Source organism: Temnothorax nylanderi, unplaced genomic scaffold (genome assembly GCF_030848795.1).
Source record: "Temnothorax nylanderi isolate EJ_2023f unplaced genomic scaffold, tnyl_v1.0 TNYL_tig0024_pilon, whole genome shotgun sequence".
Classification (NCBI taxonomy): domain Eukaryota; kingdom Metazoa; phylum Arthropoda; class Insecta; order Hymenoptera; family Formicidae; genus Temnothorax; species Temnothorax nylanderi.
The window spans coordinates 761,370-779,679 of NW_027249086.1; the positions used below are offsets into that span (position 1 = coordinate 761,370).

The 18,310-nt window shown below is 35.1% G+C and overlaps 5 protein-coding genes across 5 annotated transcripts; 3 read left to right on the forward strand and 2 right to left on the reverse strand.

Annotated features, from left to right (window-relative positions):
* Window positions 1-953: 953 nt before the first annotated feature.
* Window positions 954-2,361, forward strand: Osi10b (DUF1676 domain-containing protein Osi10b). The gene is made up of 2 exons (XM_071700932.1): window positions 954-1,434; window positions 1,940-2,361. The coding sequence occupies exons 1-2, from the start codon at window positions 954-956 to the stop codon at window positions 2,359-2,361; spliced, it is 903 nt and encodes a 300-aa protein (XP_071557033.1).
* A 2,850-nt stretch (window positions 2,362-5,211) lies between these two features.
* Window positions 5,212-7,138, forward strand: LOC139769657 (uncharacterized). Its single transcript, XM_071700919.1, has 3 exons — window positions 5,212-5,973; window positions 6,210-6,269; window positions 6,624-7,138. Exons 1-3 carry the CDS (start codon window positions 5,601-5,603, stop codon window positions 6,872-6,874), a joined length of 684 nt encoding a protein of 227 aa, XP_071557020.1. The 5' UTR covers window positions 5,212-5,600; the 3' UTR covers window positions 6,875-7,138.
* A 1,498-nt stretch (window positions 7,139-8,636) lies between these two features.
* Window positions 8,637-10,354, reverse strand: LOC139769667 (uncharacterized). Its single transcript, XM_071700930.1, has 3 exons — window positions 10,120-10,354; window positions 9,238-9,417; window positions 8,637-8,826 (listed from the first exon to the last, which is right to left on the reverse strand). The coding sequence occupies exons 1-3, from the start codon at window positions 10,352-10,354 to the stop codon at window positions 8,669-8,671; spliced, it is 573 nt and encodes a 190-aa protein (XP_071557031.1). The 3' UTR covers window positions 8,637-8,668.
* A 4,424-nt stretch (window positions 10,355-14,778) lies between these two features.
* Osi12 (DUF1676 domain-containing protein Osi12) lies at window positions 14,779-15,796 on the forward strand. Its single transcript, XM_071700921.1, has one exon. The coding sequence runs from the start codon at window positions 14,779-14,781 to the stop codon at window positions 15,559-15,561; it is 783 nt and encodes a 260-aa protein (XP_071557022.1). The 3' UTR covers window positions 15,562-15,796.
* A 1,282-nt stretch (window positions 15,797-17,078) lies between these two features.
* On the reverse strand, window positions 17,079-18,097 carry LOC139769661 (uncharacterized). The gene is made up of 2 exons (XM_071700923.1): window positions 17,821-18,097; window positions 17,079-17,269 (listed from the first exon to the last, which is right to left on the reverse strand). The coding sequence occupies exons 1-2, from the start codon at window positions 18,095-18,097 to the stop codon at window positions 17,079-17,081; spliced, it is 468 nt and encodes a 155-aa protein (XP_071557024.1).
* Window positions 18,098-18,310: the final 213 nt, after the last annotated feature.

Below are 18,310 nucleotides of genomic sequence, written 5' to 3' on the forward strand. Positions count from 1 at the left end.
AATTTTCCTCAAATATTTGTTCCATTATCCTTTACTACGACTAATACGAATTACGTCTAATATAAGACTGTTTTGATATAAGAATGCCTGAAATAATAATATAGCGATAAACTATAATATAATATATGCGATTTATATACATAACTTTACATCAGAGTCAAAAACAATGTTGAAATAGGACGTTTAAAATTAACAGAGACAATATCATGCCAAAAACAAGAGAAAGATTTTTAAAAATGCTATTCAAAAACTCAATCCAATATCTTTGCCTGAACGTCTTAAGTGGATGATATCCTTAGATCTCGTTTGTTCCAGATTTGCGCAAATTCGGCAATTATATCCGCGCTACTTGCGTTCCCAATTTTTCTTGCTCAGCTGTCAGGCCTGTCTCATCAATTTGACTATATAACGATCTTTCCGACACTCCATTCTTCGACCAAAGGAAATTACCCTTCTCAGTGCATCCGGTGTATCGACCAAGCGCCGTGCGCACGAAATACAAACGAAGTATACTTTCGCTACTTGTAAAATCCTCCGAGTGAAACCAATTGTTCTGTCGTGTGTGAATGCCCCCTTGTCGCCTATATAGGTGGGTGATCGTAGGAACAGCGTGAACAGTATTTTACGAGAACTTCATTACTCTGCATCTCCTCTGTGCGATAGGATTCTGTTACAATTTTGAAAAAAAATTTTTAAACAAAATTATGACAGTTTGTAGATGTGAAAAGCGTGCTAGAAGCCAAAATTTCTTTAAGCGCCCGTTATCTTCTAGTGTGGACTATTTCTTGTGCTTGCCATCTTGGAATAAATTAAAATAAACAGACTGCGTGAAAGTTTTCATAAACCTTTCGTAATTTTGTTCAATTTATTTTGAGTCTTATCAATCCGATGTTCAATTTTATCTAAACACGTTTGTATGACGTGAAGGATCGATTAAAGTCAGTGATCCAAAGATGAAAAGCGAACTCCGTTATTTATGTCTGCTTGTTCTCGTGTCTACGAGTTTTACAGTGATTATGGAATCTAAGGAGCATATCACTCTGGATGATGGACATTCTTATAGCTTCAATGAAGCTTTCGGTGTATGTCTCGCGAAGAAAGAACACGGTACATTCGAATGCGTAAATCGTGGTATTCTAAGTGCCTTGCAATCTTTAAACGACAAGGAGAGCTTGGAGTTTGGAAAGATGCGACTGGACAGATCGGAGGGCTACGGCAGAGATCTTCTGGATCTGGACTACGATCCGAAAGATTTTGGAAATGTCGTGAAAGCAGCTACCAGATTGATGGAACGTCGTAATATTAAGTGGAATCTGGATAATATATATCCGGGATTACAGATGCGCATCGGACCAATGCTGAACGGAAACGGGATACTGGAATTTGTTCTTAATGAAAGAGCTGCTTCTTACGGCGATAGGCAGACTGGTACAGGTAAGCTATAATATTGATTCTGCAAAATTAATCGCGCATATTGACTTTAGTTATCTTTGATAAGCTTGATCATCTTTCAATTTATGGACAATATAAAAAAGAGTTTGTTTTAAATACATATACAACTGTTGCTCTACTGTAAAACCTATGATAGAACATTTTTTCAATATCGTAAATTTTACAAGTATTTCTTATATGTACACATATGTGTTCTTTATTAATAAATTGTGCAAATAATGTAATATAAGTATTACATGCGATTGTTACAAATTGATTATGAAAGAATGATTACATAAACGAATAAAATTACAAAGTGCTTACTTCAAAAGATTGTTGCTTGTTACACGCAGAATTACCCGCGTTGTCTTAGCGAGGAATCAAACCTCATGCTGGTTCTTGTACTGGCTAAGATGTTCCAACCGGTTTCAAGAACGTCCTCCAGTAGGCAGCACGGTCAAAGCAACGGAACCGGTTGTAAATTCAAGGTCAAATTCTATCATTTCAGGAAGGCAGTTGACCAGACACATATTACTGCCATTTCTATTGGGTTTCAAATTCAATATGGCATCCCTGATCCCGCTTATGTTCGGTTTCCTGTTAATCGTGACCAAGAAGGCTCTTTTATTGACGAAGATGGCATTGTTTCTGATCAGTCTTTTAGGATGGAATACGTTCTTTTCCGGAGCACCTGCAGCACCTCCTTATTCGGCGAACGCGTTCAATGGCTTCCATGCTTACGGACACGAGACACCTGCTGGTGTATACACCCATCACGATCATCATTTTCCGCAGCGACCTTACAGACCGCTGCATGACTATAGTCCTTATGATCAGCATGTTATTAGGGAAGTCGTCAATGTTTACGATGGAAATAGCGATTCGGGACAGAGTAGACAAAATGTAAAGAATATTGTTTTTGACTCATAATAATTAATTGATAGTATAGCTTAAAATATATCGATAAAAGATTTAAATAAATCATTAGTATAAAATCATGACCAAAGAATGTTTACTTCTTCCGGATTTAAGTTTAGTTTACTGTCTTTCCAACAATTTATTTAATTATTCTAAAATATAAGAAATATTTTATCAACTTTTGTTATTTAGGGACAAGATTCTTAAGAATTCAGAAATCTTAATAATACGAGTTATTTTTTAAAACAACAGTTCTTTACAGTATCGTGTACAAATATTACAATTATACAATTTTTATATTCGTTATATGCATCAATTGATTATACATATAATTAAATGGATAGTTTGATATGAAAGTTTAATTAAGTAAGATGCGTTTTATTTTTTCTATATATATTTATCCTTAAATATTTACAGTAAATAATTTCTTAGATAATATTTTCTTATTAATATTGATTTATCATAATCTATATTATTAAACAATATTAAGTAATCTGTCGCAAATAAACATAGTAAGAAATGTATAGTTTTTTTATTAGAATTTATTAGAATATTAGAATATTAGAATATAGTACCTATTTAATTTTATTTATCTTTGACATTAATTTTTTTTCTATTTCGTTACATTATTATATCATACACAATCTTTATCAGTACAATTCGTAATGTTGAAACGAGCCTAATAGATCGAAAGAGAAGAGATATTTTATGCCGATAGAACGACTATCATTTCTTCGTCTGGATTGTGTAATAATGTTTTTATTTATGAGTTTACTTTCAAGTTCAGTTTCAAGTATCTGTCCATTAGTATAAAGAATTGTCACTGAGATTCTGATGTTTTCACTTAGCGATCCCATTAGTCTCAGTCCATTATTGCGTCGTCCTTTCTTTCGGTCGCCTAACTGTACCAGGTCTCTCTTTCTTCGTCACTCTTATGTTACTACCGTCCGCAAAAACAGCGATGATTACATCCGGGAAACGCACATTTGCTTGTAAAGGAAAATACCACGGTATCTTTACGGTCATGCAACTACACATACGACCACGTGCTCATAGCATCCTCTGTCAAGTATAACAATCAAGGTGGAAGCGCATCGCACGTTGTACGTTCGGTGAAAAAAAGCTTTTAAACAAGTTTATCGTCTATGTCCATCATCGTTTAACTATTCTTTGTTTTACACATGTAGCTTCTTGTACGTTACTAATCAGTTTATGTCTACGTATAATAGTATTAAGATATATATATACATACACACTATGTTAAGAATAGATTAAGATTTCCAATTAATTGTACGATGGAATTATTATTTAAACATTTTAAGAATAAGCAATATCGATCAGATAGCTTTTTATTAAGAGAGCTCGTTCAGGTTTGCGAATTTCTGACAGATAGGGAAAAGTGGCATTTACGGAAGTATTATTTTGCGAGAAATGACAATATTATCGTTGAGACAGTACCATTTGGTAATGAGACCGTGACAAAACTTTACGTTTGTATATACGCTTTCTTCTTGATAATAATTATTTGTACTATATCATTAAAGTGACAATGAGTGAAGTGGATAATGAATACTTGGCCTCGTATAACAATCGATGTTGATTTGATTGGAATTTTTGAGATGATGCGGAACTTGGCTAGTATGATGACAAATAGCCTACATTTGAAAGAAAGAACTGCGAGAATTGAATACACTGAATGGACAGTGTTAATCAAGTCTATTACTGTAATTGTTTCAAGTTTCAAGTTGTTTTTCAAATGTAGCTCGTTACGGATCGTAAACTGTACTGGATTAAAAGTATATCAAATGCTACATTAATGAGTTTCTTGATATGTTCATTAGTCATAGTATATTGTTTTGCTTATATAAGCCTTACATTTGATAATTTCGAGCCTCAATAATCATTTAACAATGAAATCAGTGTACTTGTTTGATGTATGCCTGATGTATGCTTTATGTATGTTTTCTTCTTTATCATGCATCAATATTTTAATAAAATGTATATTTTTTTTAGGTCAAAAGCATCGCCCCAGTAAACAATCTGCTCGTAGTATGATAATAGATTGGCAGTAGATTTGCTCATAAACAGATATTGCAACAGATCTGGTATCATCTGTATTCGCATTAAACTCGTGTTTTGCCGGAAAATCCTGCCGATATAATCTGACAGCAAATTGCCAGCAGAAATCGAACAGAATCTGTCATTTCGTGAACATTTAAATGGAATATATTATTTAAATGGCAAATCTTGCTCTCAATTTATGCAATCAATTTGCTATTATATTCTGTTAGCAAAGTCTGTTATATTTCTACTGACATTCTATCGACAAAATTTGCAGTAGACGTTCAAAATCTGTTCTCTACAGATTTAGCTATCTGGGACAGTGTATTAAGTAACGAAGTAACTCTCTCTTACTCTTTCCAGTTTATTACTAAAACTTCACTTATCTTACCATAATAAAAGGTTTCAACTACATTGAAATTAAATTTTAACAATTATTGTTTCTTTTACTAAAATAAAATGCTTAATTTTAATTGTCAAGCATTTTATTTAAAAAATATTAAATGCAACAAGATGAGAAAATTCTCCAAGTAATCTATACTAAAGCTATTATCTTATGTTAATATTGAACTTAGACAATGTATGTAGTAACAATACCAAGAAATAACTGGCGTTGAAAATAAAGAAAACTCATTTCCGCATGACATTATTCTGTAACACGTAAAGTAAGTCATGCATGCAAATTGATGGATAAATCTACAACTGTTTCTGCTTCTCGATACAGAGGTTTGCACTTATAATCATGTATGGGTGGAGAATATCGTCTGTTTACCTGCATTCCACTCTTGATGCGTTGTTATTAACGACGATTGGCGCGGCGGAGTTTTAAGGTTCGTTTGACAAGCAGGTCAGAGGGATACTTACTTACGGGGCTGTACGACATTGTTTTGGTTGAGGGGTCTTTCCTTCCGTTGTGTAGCGTTAAACAGCGCGTGGATCAAGTACGGGCGCGTATACCAAGAATCTTAATGCGTTGGTAGGAGAGGCTAATGGGTGCACACTTATATAAGTCACAATGCAACCAGATTCTAACGAGTAGTCGGTAGGATTTATCGGACTGACCAGATACTGAGAGCAGAGTGGACAGACTAAAACGTAACGAAGGAGAAGCTGATCATTGTGCTAGAGACAGCTAGAAAATATCTGAAGAAGTAGAATCGACGAGTTAGCGTAAATCACGCAATCGCTTGATGATGGAAAAACGGCGTTTAATGATTTGGATCTTACATATCTTTCATCTCGCGGTGTTCTGCAATTTAGTGACTGCTAAAAGTGAATTTACGAGTCTATTCGAACGGTGCAGAAACGAGAAGAACACCTTCGATTGCTTCAAACGACGTGCCTTGGAGATTCTCGACTCGGCTATCCAAGATAATTCTGTGTATAAAATCAATGATTATATTTCAATTACTAAAGATCCAGCATCTATCGCCAAAAGTTACGACTCGATGACGTCTGAAAATGGCACGGAATTAAGTCTCGATCAGAAATTGGATAACAAGTTTCATCAGTATTTGACATCGAGAAGCGTGAAACTGACAATACCGGGCAACGCTTTTGAAGGTAACAAATTATATTATTGATAAATTGCGTTAGTAAAAATTTGTTTTATACACTTTTCAATTAAATCATCGCACTGTAAATTATAAAATACAATTATAATCTGTAATACTTAATAAATCGACGTTATTTCTTACAAATAAAGTACGATTTGTTGCAGTAAATATTTGACAAAAAAAGGCTTTTTGAAAAGAGAAAGAATTTATTAACATTCAAATAAATATTTGCAATATTTGCAGGAAGAAAAAAGAAGAATAAGGGTTACGGATATGTAATAGTAGCAGGTGCCGTGTTAGCAGGTAAGTTTTCCTGTACATTAATATTAAACATTAATATTCTAAACATTAATATTCTAATTGATAGAAGAAATAACTTTAAAGTCAAAGTTGAGAAAAACATAATAAATAAGACGAGAAGTTCAATTAGCTTAGTGAAGCTTCTTCAGGTTATGAACTACTAAACTATATTTTTAAACAAGATTACTAACACAATAAATAAAATCTATTTTTTTACTGTGTAAACAATGATTTTTATTTTAACTGTTTCCTTATTTTGATATTTGAAATGAATAAAATATCTAGCTGTAAAATTAATTAGTAGAAAAAAATCAATTCTTCTAATCTTGCTTATGGAAATAACTATTATTTGTTTAGGCATGATGGCGCAACTAGCTTATGGGAAAATTGCTTTCATCGCTGGTACGGCTTTGTTGACGGCGAAAATGGCCCTAGTTTTAAGCGCGATAATCGGCTTGAAAAAGCTTGCATCGAGCGGAGGAGGTCACGAAGTGATCTATGCGACTGCATCGGAACATCATGGAGGAGGTGGTGGTGGTGGTGGTGGCGGATTTGGTGGTGGATACGGTGGCTGGCAACGAGCAATGGAAGTTGTTCCTCCAACCTGAATCATATTCGATTATCAAATTCAAAAGTTTTATGATTTAGTTACCGCATGTAATACATCTTTGATGTATCCGATAATGAAAACATACTAACATATCAAACAATTTTTTATTTAATTTATTTATGACTTAAATATTTAATTAATAAAAACAATTAATGTACATTACTTCCTTCTTTGACCCGAACAAACATGTTATTCCACAAAGAATAAATAATCCATAATATCATTGTTTGATAAACAAAGTGTTTTAGATTTTAACTGTAGATTTTCCATTAGTTTACGAATTTTATTTTCCATTAATATGTTGATTTATATTAATTGGAGAATGTAAAATCAAGATAGATATGATATCTTTGTTTGTACTGTTTGTATTTAAGAGAGAGATATTAAATATTTTTTATATAATTTATTACAATATTGTTATTTGATTTATATCTATTTCCATTATTTTATAAGATATGTTATAAGATATTTTGTAAGATGTAAATACTAAAATAATTCCAACTTTAAAGTACCACAAAATATAAATGTGTTTATTTACTAATTTCATGAACACTCTTGATATATAAATAATTACATAAAAAATTAAAAGTATATATGAGAAATAAGTTAAAATTATGTATTTAAACTTTTTAAATAATTATATATTGTGTGTGTGTGTATTAGATTTTGTTACAATATATCTATATTTAAAAATTTACAAATAATTGCTATTGTATAATTTTGGATGTACAAGTAATTTTTCTATTACAAGATATTGCCTAAATTAAAGCTATTTTTTCGTTATGGATATATATTTAAAGTATATAATTGGTAACTTTTGTTGTTGTCTTTCTCAAAATATCCAAACTCTGTTAAAGCACAGTAAGTCTTAATTAAGCTTATAAATAATTTAGTTTATAAATATATATATATACACAGAATGATTCAAAAGGTTACTGCCAAACTTAAGAAGTGTATAGAGGGATCAAAATAGAACAACTTTCGATTAGAAGCTTATGTTCTCCGAAGTAATCTTAAATCAGTACAGGCTTTTGAATGTATGAAACTCGGATAATATACCAATGAAATAATCGAAATTTGCTACTCTTCCACTAGCTTTATTTTGTTTTTATTAAGGTTTTGTTAAGGAATACGCTAGCACAAACTGAATTTACAAAAGGTGTTCGAATTGGCGACCTCCACATTCAATGCATGCATTGCATCATCGAACAGAACTCTGGCGCACTCTCTCAAATATCCTAGATATTTCACGTAATCTTTAATAAAATCTTAATAGAAACAAAATAAAGCTAGCGGAAGAGCAAATTGCGATTATTTCATTGGTACATTATCCGAGTTCCAAATATTCAAAGGCCTGTACTGACTCAGGGTTACTTCGGAAAACATAGGTTCCTAATCATAAGCTGTTTTATTTTGACCCCTCTATACGCTCCTTAAGTTTAGCAGTAATTTTTTGAATCACCCTGCATATATATACACACATATATGGAGAGGTAAAAGCCACAGTGGTGTAAGTCAAATTTTTTAAAATATTGATTTGTGTGCATAGATGCAATTTATATATTGTATAGATTGCATCTGTGCACACAAGTCAATATTTAAAAAAATTTGACTTACACTACTATGGCTCTTTTTTACCCCTCCATATATATATATATATATGGATATATATATATATATATATATATGAATTATATCTATAAAGCCACTTATATATATAAGTGGCTTTATAGATATAATTTATTTTATTTGCTGTGGTTGTCAATTTTTAAATACTTAAAATCTATTTATACTAAAATATAAGTTGCCGTCGTTTTCGATATTCGTAAATATAATCATTACGGTCATCAGTATCATCAGTACGATGATCGTAATCGACGCTTGAACTGTGGGTTTGTATATAGCTGGTATGTGGATGTTTCACTATTTCGTAAGAAACTTTTCCAGAATCTGAAAGAAAATTTTATTCATTAAATTATTCAATTTAAATTAAATAGTTTGTTCTTATGTCATAAAATCCGTATCACTTTATAAAAACTAATCTTTCAAGTTTCATGATAAGAAAAATTTACAGAATGTATTTTAAATTTGGAATAATTATAAAAATATATTGTAAAACGTACTGTTAAAACATACGTTAATAAATTCTGTTACAAAACAAAATATAATTTAATTTGTGCACTCTTTGCAATATTTATTTTCAGTATTCTTTTCCTATTTTTGACTGTAACCTTACTGTTATTGAAAAACAAATATTTATATGCACTTTTTAATCATAGAGACTAGAATTTTCAATTCAACAGAATTAAATAATATTTTTTATAATTTATGTAATTTACCTACTACGTACCTACCACGTACCATTCTTTTTTACAAGTGCGGCAATGGCAAGTGCTAAAGCTATTTTGGCTAGCAATATTGCCTTTCCTGCAAGAGCTGCAACGCCATGTAGTAATCCATAAATTAGCGCTGCTTTCAAAGCAGCTAACATGTAAACTATTACTCTACCGTATCCTTTTTTATTTTTTTTCCGAGCAGAAACTGAAATTTAAAATAAATAAGTAAATTAATTTAGTACCTGCTATTTAGCTATCTAGCTAGTTCAAATCGGGAATTAAATTAATCGAATCGATAATACTATGAAAAAATGGAGAAACTGACATTTACGAACAAATATTATACATTAAATTATCTCTCTCTTTTTCCCTTCATGCATATATATAATATCTGATCTAGAAGTATTATTTTTTAAAGGAATAATAAAAAATGTAATAAATATAACAAACAAATATAAAATATTCACAATTTGTTTTGATGTAATCATTAATTGAACTTAATTATTTTATGTCATACTTGCTTGCTTAATTGTTGGTTAAGAGATTCAAAATATCGACTATAGAGTTAAAAATTATAATCTTTCCTTTTCACATTTTTTTCTATGTTAATAGAATAGTAGATAGCAAAAGTATTTGTATATGATTTGAGAGATACTTTTGCACAAAGAAAAAAATGTTGCAAAATGCTTTTGTTTCATTTAGTATACTTATAATTATATATATATAGTTTTTATAAGATATACTTTTTCTAATATAAACATTTATTTGACATCTTTCGTTCAACATCCTTTTTCTTTCCCGAAACCTAAACTTACTTTAAGAAAGAATATAAGACAATGTAAATACTTTCCTTAGTACGATATATAACCATAGATTTATTTTAAAAATTCTCAGCGAGAATTCTTACCTTCATTCCCGTCATCGACATCATCTAGGAATCGGGCTTTCCTGCTAGATCGCATTTGAGTCTCGCTATTTGACGAAGGAGTTGCCGCCTCATTAGTTCTACACGTGGAGATGTCACCTTCATTGCTGGCACACTCGTTTGTCCCTACAGCTTTCAGTTTTCTGTTCACGGGCTCGCAAGAACAAATGGCGATAAAACCGCCTAATACCAGAACCGCGAAGAGCCGCCAAAGCATGTTCGATCAGAACTGACGCTTTGTAGAGACCGTCATATTTATAGGCTCTAGCAATTAGTAATAATGGCGGAGTAAAGTGATGTTACGACATACAGAGCGTGAATGCATCTATGGTAAAATGCATCATGCGCGTAAAATTATTCCAACCGCTATAGAACCGTACGTTTCTGCACGCACATGGTGGCGTACATATTCAATATATATAGTACCGTACTTACCACAATGTTAAATGGAGTACATGAAGCGCAGTGAGAAGATAAGTCCCAGCAGCGCGTATCATCATTTTCGACCTATCCAAAGTACGGAATAACGTATTTGTGGAGATACGCGGTGCAAGTTGACTCGTATATTCGGTCGCATTTACGCTCAGTGAGATAAATAGATAGATAGAGAATGAGATAGGGTGGGAAAAGTAGTAACGGAGAGAATGAAATAGATGAAATTTCAAATTTATCGAAATCGAGGGTCAGGCGTCAACGAACATGTTGGTTAGAGTATCTATTTTTATGTAAGTTATTGTTATGCATTTTTGATGTACATATAATGTTTACGGACCCGTAATTTGCGAGAAAGATAATTTATTTAATATCAAATAGACCGATAATAGAAACGTTGTTGAAGAAAGTAGAAAGTGATGTGAAACATATGATTAATTTACGTGTTAGTCCTAACTAGTGTTTTATTTGTCTTATATATATATACATTTTCTATATTTTCGAGTTGATCGCTTGATTCAAAGTATCTATTATCAATTATTTCCATTTCTTATTTAACATTGACGATTATATAATATTAATTTAATTAATTTGGAAATTTTTCTTCGAATATAACAGGATTAAAAATGATGTGAGATTCGATTAAGTTTCCTACTATTAAGTTTATAATGATATTATAATGATATTATTTCTCAAAAGTTCTTCCACAGTATTTTAATCTAACAAATGACCAATTATCATCATCATCATCTAGTATATTATTTTCAGCTATACGCATCTTGGTATAAAGTGATAGTAAAAATCGTTATATTACAATAAAAAAAACTATTCGGATTTGATTACCTACTACAGTTACGTACTATTAAAAAAGTTATTAAATGAATTGGGAGGTGAATTAAGATAATAAGGATTGTTAAGTAAATTAACAAAACTTGCTTTTCACTTGTTATAGCTCCCACGATCCTCGCGCGCCGGAAAGTGGAGAATAAGGCCTAAAAAGCATGATCTTTTTCTTCGACGACTGTTTTGTATGCCACTGGGCCAATCGAGCATCCTCGATTCACTACTCAGAGTATGCAGGGTTACAGCCTCCGAAGGTTACCAGCTATACGCATCCTAATATGGATGTTTGTGCTGTACAAAGAATGCAGCTCTCGCACTTTAGTGTCAGACCGACGTCTGAAATTCCTCGTCTGAAATATCTCTGGCGTTAATGTTAGGTATAATTCAAAGAGTCATTATTTTTTTTAAATACTTTTTTTGCAATGTTGTTTTATAAATCCTGTTATGTCTGCTATGTAAATTTGATGTTTTTGCGTATTGCTTTCCTTCGCTCGATTATACTCGACTATACATAACGGGCAACGCTCGATTATGAATGATTTTTTGCTGTAGTATACATACATGCCGTTTTAATATTTAAAATCAATTCTGATAGAGTAGCTCATCGGAGTACGAATTCTTTCGTTTTATTATTGAACCATACTAAATTTAATGCTTTTGCGAACGAGCGTGATCAGGTAATGAGTTAAATCAGAACCCTCCGCATGCGAATCGGCAGAACCACCTGTTGCTGGTCGTTGACCTGAATCTAATAACAGGCAGAAACGTCCTGTTCTTGTCTAAAATATCTCTCGAGGAAATCGCTCATGACGGTTTAACCTATTGCCTCACTTTTATTATTCTGGAAACCTGTGCGTTCCGCACCATAACTGATCTTCCGTATAGATTAAGCTTTTACTACGAAGCGCGCGCGCGAGGCTTTTCGGAAGTATCTACTTTTCCCCACTTTGTATAGTTTGGTAGATTTAAATCACAAAGTCCAGTGGTAAATGAGTATAGTCTATTTTAATTTTCAATTTTCTTCGCGAAGAATAGTATTATTATGACCCAATGACGCCTCAGAAAGTATTCTTTCGGTAAACTTCCGCGAATTAGACGTTGAGGGATGAATGGGATAATTCATGCGACGTCATTAAGATAAATGTCTCGGCAGAAACGTCCTACTTGTCTACTTTTGTGAACAATCGAAAGTCCGCCGCTTTTGTGACTTGGGACCTGAGTGGAGGTATCAGATAACGAATAATAATTGGGCCTAACCGCACACTGTGCGTAGGTTCATTGCGGCGGAATCCATTTCTCGCACCGTTCGTGAGAATATAACTGCGCGCTCAGAATGTGGCACGGGCCTTAATACAGTTAAACACTGTCTGTGTAGGCCCATGGCACTGACTCTGGGATAATCGCGAAGTAGGTAACAGTATGGAGGATGCATCGTTGGCTGTTGTCGCATTAGAGATGCGCTAACCTCGATCGAGTGTGTCGAGGATGCGCCATGCGCTCAGCTTCACGCTCCTAACAAACCGTGATACAAGAAGAAAACAGAATACATTGGGTCCGTCAGTTTCGTGTTGTGGGTCTGCATACATCGTTAATCCTTTCGAGGCTAAGTGCTATAATTTCGTACAAGAAAAGACGCAGATCTTTTATCTTTCACGTGCAGCCCACGATAATTTTTTAAAAGAAATAAAAGGCTGTTTCCACTATAATCCAGAATTATAATAATAATAATTTTATTTAAAAAAATAGCTCTTGTTGAGTTTCAAAGTCTTGCTTTATTTTAATTGTATAAAGGAGTTACTTATCTCCAAGTAGTAGTAAATTGGTATGAAAACATCTAGTAATGCGTTAATGTAATCGGTAGGCATACACGGAGTGCATATGTATGTCAAAACATTGCCGGTAACTGAGCAAATTAGCTAATTATACACCATAAGGCTGTGAATTCCACATGCTCGTAATATTCATTCATCTACCGATAATCTCCATTTCATAGTTATCGCGCCAAAAATGAACGACAGCTGGTTTATACGTGACGTGTGCTGAGGGATGCGATGTGTACACAATCAAAGCGCAATTTGTGCAAGAGTGAGGTGCTACGCAGTCATAAGTTGTACTGTTGCGCAATATAGCAGTATCAGATCACGAAGCACGTTACTGTTTTATTCGTTTCGCTTTACGCGTATTTCAGTATCAATAAATCTGGAACGAAACAAAATCTCTTTTTTATATCTTGCTGAAAAAACAGAGATAGAAGATAATTTCCGTTATATTTCCACGTTCTTCTCACGCAATTTATGTTCATTTATTATTTTCAGAACAATAACTATGTGCAATGAAAAAAGATAAAAAAAGATGAGAAGCGATTCGCAACGATTCTCGTTACATTTCACATAAATACGAAACATTATCGAACCACTGCGCACCGTCTGTACGGGACACATCATGATGAGAATGATGCACCGAAATATAGGGAAAGTAGATCATCCGTGTCGATAATCCTCGTTCATTCCGCGCCGCAGGAAAATCGTACGATAGGAAGGTCACGGGCTGTACGTAACCTGGAACCAGTTTCTAGCATCCTCACGTTATGCCAAGGGTCAGCGAGATCACGGTGCCAGATACTCTGCCAATGCAGTCCACAGCGCGGCGCTCCCCTCTGTGGTCTCATCCCAACACAGGCTTTGCCTCTCCTCCCGCGCAAGATGCGAATCATGATGAGGCCGCACACTACATCACGCGGAAGACGCACACATAGTACTCGTAGGTATGTAACATGTAACCGGCGCGCCGCGCGGCGAAATTTAATGAACGAATCGCGTGGCGGCCGTTGAACAGCAGTGTCTCGATCTCGAGACGCGAGTGGGTCTCTGTGTCAGGAAGGGTCACATGCTCTTGGCGCGCTAGCATCATGAGAACTTTTACCTCGGCCCCGTCCCGCCGCGATGGCAGCTGTCTAGCGAGCTGAAAGAGAAAGAGGAGGATGCAAGGACGAGAGGGGTTCGCGACGGAGAGAAGATAGAAGAGGATTATCCACTCATACAAGTGAGGTCGTGTCGTCACGTGCACCGGCATATCCATCCGTTTATACGAGAGAGATACCTCACCCCCTTCGTGAAGGATAGCATCTAGGAGGATGGCTCCTCGCGCTGGTATATATCTGCCCGGAGACTTGGTCCTGGTGCCAGTTCTCTCTAGTCGAGGATCATCCAGCTCGTGGGTGCGCGCAACTATTTGTATCTCCGACTAGTCACTTCGAATTTCGAGTCGCGTGCCTCTTGCGTGATTTCGACAATACGAGGTGTCTGTGATTTCGTCCCAAATTGCCCAGCTAAGCATTCGCGAGTTGGAAAGCCATCCGAGTCCAGCATGTCGGCGATTAAGATTATATCCAAGTGCGTGCTGCTATTGTTAGTCTGCGGTGCAACTATCCACGCCGATGAGGACGGCGGATTCCTTGAGCGAGGATATCGTGCTCTTTATCGCGTCTACGAAGAGTGCGAGCATCGCAATATAGCTGTGTCGCCGTGTTTGAAGAAGAAGGCGATCACCTTCTTTGAGAGACTCGGTCGTATACAGACTTTGCCGATCGGCGACAATCTCGAGCTGGTCAAAGTCGCGTCTACGACGGACGACAGCTCGAAAAACACGGTCTCCGATCTGGAGAAGACTTTGGCTAGAACCAACGGAGGGGCCTTGGACGAAATACTCAACGATATTCTGTTCGAGCGCATAGCCGCGCTAATGAACAGTTTCAACGTGCAGATCAGCTTACCAAAGACAAGTTCCAGCGATTTGAAACGAAGTATCGAGGAAGGTCGTGGGAAAATGAAGAAGATGATGGGGATGATGATGATGGGAATGGCGATGAAACTCGCCGCATTAATTCCTATTGCTATAGGCGTGCTTTTCCTGCTGGCCGGCAAGGCTTTAATCATCAGCAAGATCGCTTTGGTTCTGTCGCTCATCATCGGCTTGAAGAAGCTACTCGCCCAAAAACAGGGTGGTCACGACCATGGTGGCTGGCAGCAAAGCGGAGGTGGATGGGACAGAAGTCTGAAGGGAGTCGTAGGCGCACCGGTACCATCATTAACGGAAGCCGATCGCGAGTACGCTCACACCTTGGCTTACAGCGCGCGGCAGAAGCATTAAACAAAAAAGAAGCGACGGGAAATCTTCAGGTATTGGGGGAGGGAGCAACGCCTGTATCCAAAGGAGCAGATGATACGCGATTTCAGAGACAGTTCGAGACATCGAAATAGTTTCGCTTATTTATGTTTTAAAACAAATTTTATCGTTCATGAGACGTCGCATTTATGCGTACTGCACAAATTGCGAGGAAAATAAGAGTGTAAAGATGGAATATATGTGTGATGTTGATGTTGGAATGGCAAGATATTATTGTGAAAAGAAATACAAGATATGCAAAAGTTTTAGAAATATTAAAAGTAGAAAAGTAGATTCGAATGGGCGAGCTGTCTCATTCGTGTAAATTTTTACGAGTCTGCTAGCTTTTTGAATGATCATCGATATATCATTATAATCGTATCGCAATTTTTCGTCTTTTAAATTAACGGTTTTATAAATGACGTAACTATTTAATGTAATGATACAATAATAGAAATGTTATATACATTTGACGCGAAAAATAAGTTACCGCGACTCTTGACGATTTTCTGTAAAGAGAGAAAAAAATGCGCAAACCACAGCTAGAATATGTGAAAATAACTGGATATGTGTAAAGAAACTGGAAAAGAAAAGAAGTTGCAACGACAAGTGCAACTTGTTTTGTTTTACAGTCTTGTACTTCAACTGCCAACTGGTCCCAGCAAATAATCTAATGAAATGATAGCGAGAGAGTAATTTTCACACACGCGAATTTCTAACGGTGCTGGTTTAGAAGTTTTTGTCGACAAGTTTTGTCGGAACACGATCAATTTCGAGGTCGAGCGAAAAGATGACAGACTTCATTCTTTGATTAGCCGAATTTGCAGTCGTTTCTCAGTATACTTGCGATATATTTATATTTATTTATAGTACCGCACCCCAAAATAGGCGGCAAAGTATATTTATTTATTTTAGATTTATAAGATAACCTTAGAAAGAGTTTAGAATGTGTAGCTTGCGACAAGTACTTACACGAATATCTGTATCCATGTTTACGTTACTAAAATCGTGTGTTCAGTAGAGTAAGCGTGACGACTAAAACACTTGAGTATTAAAATATAACGAATAAGAAATACTAATTCCATCATCTGTCAACGTTTATTATAATGATTAACTCATATATATATTACATTTTAAGAAACGTAACATTTATTTCGTAATGATCGTAACCATGCGGATCGTTTCACGTAGCGTTTTTCACTTGTGGTCTCTAAAAATAATTTGACTTAATGTGTTTATAAGTACACACTTGACGACGCGACGCATTCTACGAAATGTATACGAGATGTATACGTTTGACTCCGAGAAGCGATTATAAATTCGGCCTTAAGTGTTACTTTGTACACACAGGCGTTCAATACTTTCTCAAAGATAAACGGCAATTAGTTATACAAGTTTAACCTGATTGTAAATTATTACGAAATAAAGTCGTATGTCATTCTCACTTCTTAGTGTATTTTTGGTGCACTCCTTCCAAAGATCCTTCCTGTCTGATTTCGTTGTCAGTGTACTTTTAGTCCAAGAACGGCAGCGAATAGGGCGAAGAAAAATCCCGCGAGTAACGTCGTTCCTTTGAGAAGAATCAAACCTCCGAGTATCGTTGGTATTAGAGCAACAAATTTAAGCTTGTACGCCATCAGCAACGCCATCATTGTACTTGGCCGTACTTTTCGTTTCCTACGCCGTGTTTCATCTAGAAATTATCACGAACAATATGATTAAAATCTTGAACGTATTTTTGGTGACTTAAATTTCTTAAATTATGGAAATACGAATTATTTAACACTGTTATTTAATATTAATTTCATAAATTACATGATTTCGTGTATATGAAAATAATTTCACGTATGTTACAAGATTACATAATCAACATAACGTGAAATATAATATCAATTATTAATGTAATTGTTAAAACTTTTGATATATTTTTAACTTATTACAATTGAAGAGAAATTAACGTTATGTTTATTAATATCATTTCTTAGTGTTTTAGTTCAATCAACAATATGAAACTCTAAAATTGTCAAAATAAATATTGGATACATTCTATCTCAATAAAAAAAGCCATTACAGTATTAAAAGAAAACCGTTATACAACGGTATTGATAATCATACTTCATCAAGACGACAATTCAAATATAATACTTGCTACTATCTTTTTGCGTCAGTGCTTTATAGCACTTGCATTTCGAGATAAAAACATTTCTGCCATTAAATATTATAACGTTATCATTTTTTATTTACCTCGGTCCCTCATTTCAATCTTGGAATATGCATTATAGATGTCTTGATCAATTGAACGATGAATCTTGGGTACCTTGTCACCGTTGCGACCATTGACCGAAGAAATAGGATTCTCGGACGTGACATTATCATACATGTACCTGAGGACCTTCTTGTCGGAAGTGACGGCTCTCTCTTCCTCCTGCCATTTCTCAAGCGCTGATCTCGAATGCTCAATCGCGCGGCTAACGCAATTCAAGGTCAGCAGAAGCGCGACCAAGTTAACTCTCGATAACATCTTTTCTCGCGTTCATGAAGAAAGGGTCCTCGCCGGAAATCCACTGGCGGTATCTGCACGCGGTTTCGTTTACAATCTCACTCTTTCGCCTGCCTCACCCTATTTCGTTGTCAAGATGTCATCGCGCACTGACGGTTTTCCCAGGTCACGGAGTACTCGACGAACGTTTTCTCGAATCGTAAAAACATCCGAATGGATGACAGGGTGAACACT